General features: G+C 44.6%; 2 protein-coding genes across 7 annotated transcripts in view; one reads left to right on the top strand and one right to left on the bottom strand.

The window, feature by feature from the left end:
* Positions 1-12,003, top strand: part of STK10 (serine/threonine kinase 10) — a 118,879-nt gene extending 106,876 nt beyond the window's left edge. For both annotated transcript variants that reach the window (XM_086715154.1, XM_086715158.1), the window contains exons 18-19: positions 2,395-2,508; positions 9,533-12,003. In XM_086715154.1, the coding sequence (XP_086571280.1) occupies positions 2,395-2,508; positions 9,533-9,673 (255 nt within the window). In that variant the 3' untranslated portion in view covers positions 9,674-12,003. The remainder of the gene's footprint in view (positions 1-2,394; positions 2,509-9,532) is intronic.
* Positions 1-12,914, bottom strand: part of LOC147584190 (uncharacterized) — a 70,650-nt gene that overhangs the window by 10,752 nt on the left and 46,984 nt on the right. For 4 of the 5 annotated variants that reach the window (XR_015254479.1, XM_086715511.1, XM_086715570.1 and 1 more), the window contains exons 2-4: positions 8,076-8,233; positions 2,370-2,574; positions 824-890 (exon numbers count right to left, since the gene is read on the bottom strand). The gene's annotated coding sequence lies outside the window, so the exon portion shown is untranslated. Of the gene's footprint in view, positions 1-823; positions 891-2,369; positions 2,575-8,075; positions 8,234-9,359; positions 9,375-12,914 lie in introns of those variants that run through there. The other variant, XR_015254489.1, reaches the window with a different exon arrangement.

Raw genomic sequence — 12,914 nt, 5'->3', positions numbered from 1 at the left:
CAAAACCCAGCACTCATTCACAACAACACTCTCAGTAAAAACAGGAGTAGAGAGGAACTTCCCTAACTTGATAAAACCTGCAGCTGATATCATCCTTAACGGTGAGAAGCGCAAAGCTTTCCCACTGAGATCAGGGAAGGCTGTTTTGGTGTTGCCAGCCTCTTGGTGACCCCTTTCCCTCGGGAGATCCTGGCCTCTTCCAGTTTCCTGACTCCTGAGCTTGTCCCTGCCTGAAGGGCGCCACCCCAGGAGCCGGTACTTGGAGCCTCCTTGCAGTGGAGCAAGGCATTGTCATGCCCGAGGGATGGGCAGACTCAAACCCCTGTGACTTCAGGAAATTGCTCAGGCTTTTGCACCCATTTGGCAACTTCTGGAGACGCAAGGAGGGGTGGAGGAAACGTGACAGGCATTGAAGCCTGTCAAGTAGGGACTCTGTCATTTGTCACTGTAAATTTTAGCCAACTCCCTCAGCTTCTGCATCTGCTCACGGGGTGACTGGGAGGATTAACTGAGAGAACCCACAGAAAGTGCCAGGAGCCCAGCTTCTGGCAGGTCAAAGGTATTCCGTGCTGTAGTATTATTTCTAACTAAACTGATTTCTAAACTCTCGGGAGCCTTGAGTTGAAATCCAAAATGAAAATCCCCCCAAGGTGTCCCACTCTTCCAACCCCAAACGATTGAGGTATCTGGATGGAGACCCTTTCCTCTTGCTTTATAAACGCCTTATAAACCACAAGATGGATTCTCTGTGAGGATAAACAGGGACTGATCACTTCTGCCTTGCGAGAAATTCCAGGTAAATTTTGTGAGGCGGATGACTTACCTCAGAGAATAATAAAGTTGGGAGTGTCTCTGTCAGGTCCATGTCCTCATCTTTACACAAATCTCTCCTGAGGAAATGATACATAATACAGAAAATTACATATATAATTTATATAAATATTTATACATACAGATTATCTGAGCTCTGACTGCCATAACAAAATACCAGTCTGGCGGCTTAAACAACAGTTTCGTTTCTCATAATTTTGGAACGTGGAAATCTAAAATCAGGTTGTCATTGCGGTTGGATTCTGGCTTGCAGATGGCTGCCTTCTTGCTGTGTCCTCACATGGCACGGAGAAAGAGAAAGCAACCTTCCCAGTGTCTCTTGTAAGGACACTAATCCCATCATAAGGGCCCCACTCCCAGGACCTTATCTAAATTTAATTATCCCCGGGGCACCCGGGTGGCCCGGTTGGTTGAACGGCTGACTTCACCTCAGGTCATGATCTCACAGTTCATGAGTTCCAGCCCCGTGTGGGGCTCGCTGCTGTCAGTGCAGAGCCCTCTTCAGATCCTCTGTCCCCTTCCCCCTCTGCCCCATTCATGCTCTCAAAAATGAATAAACAGGGGCGCCTGGGTGGCGCAGTCGGTTAAGTGTCCGACTTCAGCCAGGTCACGATCTCGCGGTCCGTGAGTTCGAGCCCCGCATCGGGCTCTGGGCTGATGGCTCAGAGCCTGGAGCCTGTTTCCGATTCTGTGGCTCCCTCTCTCTCTGCCCCTCCCCCGTTCATGCTCTGTCTCTCTCTGTCCCAAAAATAAATAAACGTTGAAAAAAAAAATTAAAAAAAAAAAAAAAGAATAAACATTAAAAAAGAAATAAATGTAATTATCTCCTAAAGGTCCCACCTCCAGATACCACCACACTGGGGGTTAGGGCTTCAACATATGAACCTTGGGGGGACACGATTCAGTCCATAGCACAAATGGTTAATACAATGCTATTTAACATAGTGAAAATTAAAAGCAACCTAAGTGACCAAAAATGGAGGAATATTTAAGTAGATTTGATGAATCTGTGCTGTGGGATACTCTGTAGGCATTAAAATTTTCATTAAAAACAATGAAAAATGTTAATTTTTTAGAAGTTAATTAATGTTTACATTATAATGTTAAGGGTGGTGGGAAAGCAGGTTTCAGAATTGTATATAGAGGGTGAGCTAAACAACATTTAGGACAGAGGCTGCCAGAAAATCACATTTTTGCAGTGGCTGCCTCTAGTGGTGGGATTAGGACACATTTTTATTTATTATTAATAGTTTTACTGTTTTGTTAAAATGACATATATGTTCATGTTGAAAAATTCAAACAATGCAAAATAGCACAAAGAAGTAAAGTGCAAATTACTGCAGATCCCACTACACAATAAGAACTATTAACATGAATATTCTGAAATGTTCCTCCAGGCATCTCTTGGTATGTATTTATATGCATAGTTTCCTATAAATTACAATCAAAGGGAAGAAATAATAATAATGGTGCCGTCATTGGCTACAGCATGAGGTATGTTTCAGCCTTCTGCACCTCTGCCTTCTAAGTTTTCTTACCTGTTCTGCCTGGAATTTGTTCCAGAATGAAAAGTGTCACCTCCTGGTAGAACATGAAACCCAGAAGCTGAAGGCCCTAGATGAGAGCCATAATCAGAACCTGAAGGAATGGCGGGACAAGCTTCGGCCACGCAAAAAGGTAACCACGTCTGGGCTCGTGGGCTCAATAGTAGGCTTTTCTCCATGTTGAGCCACAGGCGTCTGCCTAGGATGTGAATATAGATAAGATACAGATTTACTTTAGGAAGTTGGTTCATATGATTGTGGAGGGCTAGTAAGTCTGAAATCTGCAGGGCAGGTTGTAGGCGGGAGATCCAGGAAAGAGTTGATGTTGCAGTTTTGAGGCCCACCCATGTTAGGGAGGGTAATCTGCTTTACTCAAAGTCTACTGAGTTAAATTTTAATCACATCTAAAAATTCCTTCACAGTGACATCTTGATGGGTGTTTGACCAAACAACTGGGTGCCATGTCTTGCCAGGTTGACACATAAAATTAACCATCACAGGGCCTCAGTGTGGTCATTTGTAAAGTGCAGATGTGAATATTGTACCGTGTGATGCAAAAAAGTCATCAGCCCGTAGTGCAGACCAAGGACATCCTCATTTCCTTCCACCCCTAAGCTCTCTGAGGAGAGAGCTGCCTTAATTACCCTTGATCACATGTTTTGAAGCCTTGAGGTTTGTTCTGCCATCATACATCAGCTCTGCTTGCTTTCACTGTGGTCTGGACAAGAGGCAGCTGCCCACCTCAGCTAAGTAATGGCCTTGGAAGTCCTTGAATTGAGGCTTCCCTAACCTGTGCTAATGGAGCTTTATGGCTGGCAGCTGGCCAGGGTCCTGGACCTTCCTGGCAGCAGGCCCATGTTCGTCATTTTCTGTAATCATGGCCTGTTGGGCCTTTTGATACTTGACACTCAAATCAATAATGCTCCTGCTGACATTGGTTGACTCTAGTATCAGGAAACAGACGTTCACCTGGTTCTCTGACCTGGTGGTTCTATACCCTTGGCACATCCTGAGAGAGTTTGAAGATGAATGGTCACGTTGCCTCTAGCAACTGCCTCCTATTTCAGGGGCACCTGGGTTTGGGGGGGAGGTACTGTGGTGTATGTCTGGGGAGCTGGCATTGGATTTTGCCTCTGGGGGCTGCTGTTTCGCAGAGTTCTTTGTAGAATTGTCATTAGCTACCTGGGTTACTGCTGGAACACTTAACCAGAGGTGATAGAAATGTTCTTTCACACTCGTGTTACAGTCAGCAATCTTGAGCTATACAGGGGAAGAGAGATGACTGTACACTGTGGAATATTTTTAGAAAACTTCAGACTTAATTCTTTCAAGTAAGTATAGAATATCTGGTAGCATCCATAAAGTGTTGCTTGGGTCACGGCTGACACAGAATGTGGCCTCAGACCAGTCCTCCCTTCGCAACCTTTGCTTTTTAGGACTGTAAAATGTAGATAGAACATTTCTTCCCTTAAAGCATGTGTTAGTAAACTACTGTCCATGGGCAAATCTGGCCTACCATCTGTATTTGTAAATAAAATTTTATTGGAACACAGCCATGCTTGTTCATTTACACATTGTCAGTGGCCGAGTTTGAAGTACAACGGCAGTTTGAGTGGTTGTGACGGAGACTTCACAGCCTGCAAAGCTGAAAATATTTATAATCTGGCCCTTTACAGAAAAAAGATTAGACTCCTGCCTTAGGTTATATACATGAATATATATGGTAGGTAGAAGAGAGTAGCGCTTAAGAGCACAGGTTTTGGATGAAGTCCTGGCTCCCCTATTACTAGCTATGAAACGCGGGGCAAGTTACTAAAGCTCTCTGTTCAAAAAGTGGTAGCCGTTATAATTAAATTGTTATTCTTTAGCAGAGGTCACAGACTGATTATCCATGGGCTGAAATTGGCGCACAGGCATTAGGTTCGGCCAACATATAGAAATTTCAAAATTTTTTGAAAGTTGCCAACCTTTAAGTACAGGCAGGCATACTTTGTTTTATGGCGCTTCACAGATAATTGCATTTTTTTTCTCCCTTCAAAATGAAAGTTTGTGGCAGCCCATGGTGAGTAAATCTACCGGTGTCCTTTTTCCAACAGCATTTGCTCACTCCATGTCTCTGTGTGTCTCTTTTGATAATTCTTGCAATATTTTAAACTTTTTCATTATTTTGTTATGGTAATCTGTGATCAGTGATCTTTGATGTTACTGTCATAATTGTTTTGTGACCACAAAAGATGGTGAACTGACATCAGGCACAGCAACATTTTCCTAGCTATGTCTTCTAAGGCAAGGGAAGCAAAAGCAAAAATAAACTATTGAGGCTACTCCAAACTCCACAAAGGTTTTTGCATAGCGAATGAAGGAAACCGTCAACAAGATGAAAAGGCAACCTACTGAATGGGAAAAAAATGTTTGCAAATGATGTATCCAATAGGGGGTTGATATCCAAAATACATAAAGAACTTAATACCAACCCCCCCCCCCATAATCTGATTAAAAATGGACAGTTTTCCAAAGACCTATATTTGACCAACCATACATGAAGAGATGCTCAACATCACCAATCCTCAGGGAGCTACAAATCAAAACCACAAACAGGTATTACCTTATACCTATCAGAAGGGCTAGGTATCAAAAAGAGCAGAAATTAACAAGTGTTGGCAGGGATGCAGAGGAAAAAGAACTTTTGTGCACTGTTGGTGGGAATGTAAATCGGTGCAGCCACTATGGGAAACAGTATGGAGGGTCCTTAAAAAATTAAAAACAGAGGGGCACCTGGGTGGCTCAGTCAGTTGAGCGTCTGACTTTGACTCAGGTCATGATCTCGCGGTTCGTGGGTTCCAGCCCCACGTCGGGCTCTGTGCTGACAGCTCGGAGCCTGGAGCCTGCTTCCGATCCTGTGTCTCCCTCTCTCTGCCCCTCCCCACTCATGCTCTGTTTCTCTCTCTGTCAAAAATAAATAAACTTTAAAATATATACATATTTTAAAAAATTAAAAATAGAAACACCATATGATCCAGTAATCCCACTACTGGATATTTGGAAAACAAAACAAAAACATTAATTTGAAAAGCTATATGCACTCCTGTTTACTGCAGCATTATATATAATGGCCAAGATAGGGAAGTAACCCAAGTGTCCATCACTAGATAGATGACTGCATATATAACACACACACAATGGAGTATTAGTCCTAAAAAAACAAGATTTTGCCATTTTGGACAACATGGATGGATCTAGAGGGTATTATGCTAAGTGAAATAAGCCAGACACAGAAAGACAAGTGCCATATGTTTCATTTATATGTGGAATCTAAACAAAGCAAAGTAAACAAAAAGCAGGAACAAAACCCATGAATACAGAGAACTGATAGGAGGGGATGGGATACAAATTACAGCGTTGGGAATATAGTCAACGGTAACAGCATTATACGGTGACAGATGGCAGCTACCCTTGTGAGCCCAGCCTAGTGTACAGAGTTGTCACATCACTATGTTGTATACCTCACACTAATGTAACGTTGTGTGTCAACTATACTTCAACAGAAACAATAAAAATGCATTTTATGGGGAAAAAAGATGGCGAACTGTTGTGTATTCTGACTATTTCACTGACTGACCATTCCTCCGGCTCTCTTCCTTTCTGCTCAGGCCTCATTCCATGAGACACGGTATTAGTGAAATTAATGAGGCCAGTGAATAACCCTACAGTGGCCTCGAAGTGGTCAAGTGAGAGGAAGGGTTGCATGTCTCTCGCTTTAAATCAAAAGCTAGACATGATCGAGCTTGGTGAGGAAGGCACGCTGAGACTTGAGATACTGTCCTTTCCCACCAAACAGCTACAGTCGAGTTGTGAATGCAAAGGAGAATTTTTTAATTAAAAGTACTACTTCAATGGATACACGGATGATAAGAAAGCTAAACAGCCTTACTGCTGAAAGGGAGAAAATTTTTATGATCTAGGTAGAAGATCAAACCAGCCACGAATTCCCTTAAGCTAAGCCTAATCCAGAGCAAGGCCCTAACCTGTCTTCGGTGCTATGAAGGCTGAGGTGAGAAAGCTGCAGAATAAAAGTCTGAAGCTAGTAGAGGTTGGTTCATGAGGCTTAACGAAAGACACCGTCTCCAGAACGTGAAAGTGCAAGGTGAAGCAGCTAGTGATGATGTAGAAGCTGCAGCACGTTATCCAGGAGATGCAGCGAAGGGAATTCGTGACGTTGGCTACACTAGACAACAGATTTTCAATATAGATGAAACAGCCTTATGTCAGGAGAAGACTTTAGAGCTGGAGAGGAACAGTCCATGCTGGGCTTCAGAGCTTCAAAGGACAGGCTGATTCTCTCTTGTCAGGGGCTAGTGCGGCTATTGACTTTAAGTGGAAGCCAGTGCTCATTTGCCATTCTGAAAATCATAGGGCCTTTTAGAATTCTGCTCTATCCTGCCTGTGTTGTATAAATGGAACGGCAAAGCCTCGATGATAGCACATCTGTTTACGGCATGGTTTACTGAGTATTTCAAACCTGCTGTTGATATCTTCTGCTCATTGGCAGTGTGCCTGGTCACCCAACAGCTCTGATGGAGATGTACAACAAGATTATTATTTTTTTAAAAAAGATGAATGTTGTTTTCATGCTTGGTAACACAATATCTATTCTGCAGCCCGTGGTCAAGGAGTAGCTTTGACTTTCCAGTGTCATTATTTAAGAACTACAATTTCGTGAGGCTATAGCTGCCATAGGTAGTGATTCCTCTCATGGATCTGGGCAAAGTAAGCTAAAAACCTTCTGGAAAGGATTCACCACTCTAGATGCCATTAAGTACATTCGTGATTCATGGAAGAGGTCAAAATATCAACATGAACAGGGCTTTGGAAGAGGTGGGTGACTTTGAGGGGTTCAGGACTTCAGTGGAGACAGTAACTGTGATGTGGTGGAAATGGCAAGAGAACTGGATTAGAAGTGGAGCCTGAAGATGTGGTGGACTTGCTATCGTCTCAGGGTGAAACTCGAACAGAGGACGAACTGCTGATGATGGATGAGCAAAGAAAACGGTTTCTGGCGGTGACACCTACTCCTGGTGAAGACTGTTGAAATGCCAACAAAGGATTTAGAATATCTCATGAAGTTAGTTGATAAGGCAGAGGCAGGGTTTGAGAGGACTGACTCAAGTTTTGGAAGAAGTTCTACTGTGGGTAAAATGCTGTCAAACAGCATCACAGGCTACAGAGAAATTGTGAAAGGAGGGGTCCATCAATGTGGCAAACTTCATCATTGTCTTATTTTAAGGAATTGTATGTGAACTATACCTCAGTAGTAAAAATTAAGAAATAACTACGTTTACCCTGGTGAGCATAGCGTAATGTACAAAACTGTCGTCACTATGTTGCACACCCAAAACATAACATTATATGTCAATAATAAAAAAATTGCCACAGCCACACGTCAGCAGTCACCTCGTTCAATCAGCAGCCATCGACACTGAGGCAAGACACTCCACAAGCAAAAACGTCATGAACTGCTGAAAGCTCAGATGACGTTTAGCACTAAAGCAATAAAGTATGTGCTCATTATGGTACATACATTTTTTTTAGACACGGCTGTTGCACACTTAGACCACAGTGTACTATAAACATAACTTTTTATAAACAACTTTCATACGCATTAGGAAATCAGAAAATTCATTTGTGTATCATGATACTCACTTTATTGCAGTAGTCTGGTACCAAACCCACAGTATCTCCGAGGGAATGCCTGTGTAAGGGAATTTTTCATAAGAATCTGGCTTTCCAGTTTCTTTTGTGAATCCAGGAGCTCTGGCCACACTGGGCTCATTGTACCACGTGACAGACATCTGCTGGAGCTGAAAAGAAACCGCCGTCTTCAGACACAGTGTGTGCTCTTCACCTCACCGCAGTCCTCCTCACTCCCTATTGCCTCACACCCAGCTCTCTTTCTTCATTCAGTTCATCTGGCTGGCTCCCATAGGCACTGGATTTCGTTAGTTGTTACAAGAGCTTACACAGTACCACTTATATCTTGCTTATATATAATGTTTGCTTACCACAAACACTTTTAACACTAACATATCCGGGGGCACCTGGGTGGCTCAGTCAGTTAAACGTCCAACTTCATCTCGGGCCATGATCTCATGGCTCGTGAGTCTGAGCCCCATATTGGGCTCTCTGCTGTCAGCACAGAGCCTGCTTCAGATCCTCTGTCCCCACCTCTCTCTCCACCCCCCCTCCCCTGCTGCTTCTCTCCCTCTCTCTCTCAAAATAAAAATTAAAAACTTAAAAAACGTATTTATTTTTTTTAAGATTAAAAAAATGTTTAACGTTTATTCATATTTTAAGAGACAGAGCAGAGCATAGTGGGGGAGGGGCAGAGAGAGAGGGAGACACAGAATCTGAAACAGGCTCCAGGCTCTGAGCTGTCAGCACAGAGCCTGACGCGGGGCTTAAACTCACAGACCGTGAGCTCATGACCTGAGCTGAAGTCGGATGCTCAAACCACTGAGCCACCCAGGCGCTCCTAAAAAACATAATTAAAAAAATGCTAATACATCTGGCAAAGGAGAACTTCAACCAAGACACTAGACACTTGCTCTGAGTTACCAAATGGGCTTTTACAACACAGAGAACCCGTCGTACTGCAGGTTTTCAGAATCACAGTGTCAGGGGATGGTGGGAAGGCACATGAGTTTTGAAGACAACTCCCTAGGTGATTTCTGTGGGGCAGTATCCTCATTAGGAACACAATGTACTTGGACATTCTGGCCCTGTCCTCCCACCTCCCCCCAATCACCCACTGTTAAATCTGTCCATTTTCTACCTTGGGTCTTTCTCCATTCGATTGTTTTCCTGCCAGGAGACTGGCATCTACCGCCCCCCCCCCCCCCCCAATGAGATGGCATTTTACCAAACCATGGCACTTGATCCACAACAAAATCCTGCATGGTTGTGAAAGAAGGAAGCTAGAGGTGGTACCTGTCTTCTGGGTGATGCACTCTGGGAAAGGAAAGATGGAAGACCGAGTTACCCATGCAGCAAAGGCTTGTTGGGAGGGAAGGGAAATTTCCAGAGGAGGCCACTTTGGTGGGGGTCCTGTGTTTGGGAGATCCATGCCAATGGCATCTGACTGTGCCCTCTCTCTGTCCTAGGCTCTGGAAGAAGATCTGAACCAGAAGAAGCGAGAGCAGGAGATGTTCTTCAAACTGAATGAGGAGACAGAATGCCTGAACCCTACCACCCCAAACAAGGCCACCAAGTTCTTCCCCTATAGCTCTGTGGATGCTTCTTAACAGCCACCTGGGGCTGTGGCTGGCAGGTTGGCGGGCCTCCAAGGCCCTCCCATTCTCTGTGAACAAGTAACTCAGGACCCCCCCCCCCCCCCCCTTACCTCTTGCTTCCAGGCCAACTCGCATCTAGCCCCTTGCCTTGTGTTATCCCAGCTATGCCCAACAGACCCACCCCAGTGTTCCTTAATTCTCGCTCACTCATGGAGGGCGAGGTTTTATTATGTGTTGCCTGATCCTAATGTATGTCCCCTCTGAGCCCCACATCCCTTCAAGGTGTCAGTGATTTGGGCTGCTAGTGGGGTCACGGCCCGGGAGGAATGGTGTTCTGCAGCCTTGAGACCCTCCTGCTTGCCAAAACATCAGCTTTGCTATCTGTGGGCACAAAGCGCTACCATCAGTCACCATGAGTTTGTCCATATTGTGATTCTTGGTGTGGTGTTGGACAAGAACACGGCTCCTAACAGCCATTTCAGTTCCTAGCAAAGCCCGTCCTGCTGCCAGCTGCTCAGGGGGGTGCCCTCATTCTTCCAGTAGCCCCCAATTTGCTTCCCTCTTGAGACAAGGCTGTGTCTACAATAGTGGGCTGGAGGAGAGCCTGAATCATTTATTCTGCTGGCCTTGGGTGTTTCTTGCCATCTTGTGTCCCTCTGCCTGCACACACATACGTACACAAGGCTTGGCCCCGTGGCATTACCCAGGCTTGCCTCTGCTCTGGGCCTCTTGTGCCAGGTGGGTTGAAACGTACTCATTGCCTGAGCCTGTGCCACTGAGCATGTTTAGGTGGAGCCATTGGTTTGAAGGGTGCTGGGTACTGGCACAAGATGGTATAGGCTGAACTGCCGGTCTGTGATTCCCTTTGGCGCCTACGCCGGATGCTGTGTTCAGGGATAAATTCCTCACCACACAAGACTTTCACAGCCTAGGCTGTTCCCGTCTCATCCTTGCCCATCCTGTCTGCAGGCTGTTTCCCTCTGCCCCTCCTAGCAGGAGTCTGGCCTCATACTTGAGACAGAGGCTGGTAGTCGCTGGGATTTCTGTTCAGGAAGAAAAAACATCAGGGAGAAATGCAATGCTTCCTGCCCCCAGCAACAGAGCAGATGCAAAGCTGCTTCTTCTCAGATGGAATCCTGGGCCTTCGGGTTATTCAGCTGGCCACCCACAGATTCTGATCCCACAGGCTGCAGGATGTCGATAAAAAGTAATGCTCAAACAGGCATTCAGTTTATCTATAAAGAAAGCTTTTTTCACTTTGATTTCTAACCTGAAACAAATATAAACAAATGGCTTCTGTAGGACGATAACCTGCTTTAAATAAACAAAACAGAAAACTGAAGGCGAGTTTGAGAAATCATGGATGACGTATTAAGTCTGGGTACTGTTTTGTCATGATGGAGTGGCTGACATCCCAGGAGGACTTTTTCCTTCTTCACTCCTACACGTTAAGGTTTGACACTTTGTCCTACAGCAATTCTCTGCAAGTTTCTTGGCACTGGTTGTAACTGGATCTTGGGGAGGGAGGGTTGCCATTCAGTAAGAAGGGACTTAGGGTTCCCAAGGCTTACATATGCAGTGAAGATGCTCTGCGGTCTATGGGAAGGCAGTGGTCCTCTTAAGTTGGTGAACATTTGAGCTTGCCTGCTTCAGTATTTGACCCAGATGCAGCAGTTTTCTGGTCTCACACAGATGAGACCAGTGAAACAGTTGTCCTCTTTTATTCTTTTTGGTACACAGGTGCCGGGAAAATGTGACCTAGCAGCAGTGTAATTACAGAACACTGTCCGGGTTCCACCAGCCAAGGCCGGCCCTGGCAAATGGTCAGGCAGGGCTGATTTGGGTTGTGTTTACACTATTGCCTGGGGTGTGAGAAGGGGCATTTACATGAAATGACGGTTTCGTGGTTCAGACGAAAGTCTTTGATCATTCCCCTATTTGGCTTTTCATTCACATTTGAATCTTGTTCAAGAGTTGCTGCTTTCCTGTTCAGTGCTGCCCAAGTCCTGATGGCTCCCCTCTCCTTTCTGGATGGGGGCCGGTTGGGTCCTCCAGCCTCATGATCGAGCCAACACGCATGCCCACCAGTGAGAAGGCCCACGCAGTATTCCGCATGCCCCGTGCTAATGTTTCCTCGGGAAGGGACAGATGGAACTGTTTCTTGTTTTCAGTCCATTTTTGGCAGAGTAAATATAACTAACTTATATTTTCCCTTTATAAAGGATAGAAGTTATTTTTATGTAGTTTCAAAACTTTATACAAAACTTTTGTAAAATGTTCTCTACAAAGTTGAACTGCAAGAATGTAAATATGCTTCTAATAAAATAGCAAAAGGAGAGAAACCCTATTTGCATTTGTGCTTGTTCTCTTGGGTGGGGTGGAAACAGCACAGCAGACTTAGCCACATTTGCCAGGCAAGAAAGGGTTCACCATCTTCTCAGTGCACTGGTGCTTTCCAGGTCACACGGCCAGTCAGACCTTGGGGTGGGTTTCTGTTTTGAAAGGAGTTATATTGTGTGTGTGTTCTCTACAGACATTGAACAACATTCTCATTCAACAATAAACATTTGGTCCCCAGGAGTTTCCAAATACTAACTTACTGAATCCTTTTAACAACCTGTGAGGAAGACATTGTCATTCCCATTTTATAGAGGAGCAAATAGATATGAAGCAAGGGTAAGGTCAGGCTGAACTTCACCACACTGGTAAATGATACCTATGAAATTCAAATTAGACCTTCTGAGGTGCTGTCTCCACCACACCTCCTCTCCCACTCTCAGCTGCCCATTACACTCACTAAGAGTCATGCACTTAACTATCAGCTGCTGTATTTAAAAGCATTTTTCTGCCATGCTTCTAAAACCCCATTCAGGGGTTCTTAACCTGGGGTCTAAAGACCTCCCTTATCACCAGCAAGGGGTCCGAGGGTAGAATTCAGGGTGTCTTTGTTCCTGGATGGGAAAAGATTTGGTTTTTAGTTTGACTAAGCTCTAACTGAAATTCAGTATTTCCTTTCTGTATGGATGCAGGCAACCAGCTCTGTTAGGATAAGTGGTACCTGAGACTGTCAGCAATAGAATTCAGAGATTTCATCTCATGTTACTGCTGTGCAAACACCTCAAAATTTTGTTCATCGCTTTGAAATAACAGTAGTTATTGTACTAATTGTTAGCTCCTGTTATTTAATATTGAGATATTCAGGGGCGCCTGGGTGGCTCAGTTGGGCACCCAGCTCTTGATTTTGGCTCAGATC

Source organism: Puma concolor, chromosome A1, assembly GCF_028749965.1.
Source record: "Puma concolor isolate L17-30 chromosome A1, mPumCon1.1.hap2, whole genome shotgun sequence".
Taxonomy (NCBI): Eukaryota; Metazoa; Chordata; class Mammalia; order Carnivora; family Felidae; genus Puma; species Puma concolor.
The sequence above is the reverse complement of the archived record's forward strand: the minus strand, read 5'-3'. Positions and strand labels throughout refer to the sequence as shown.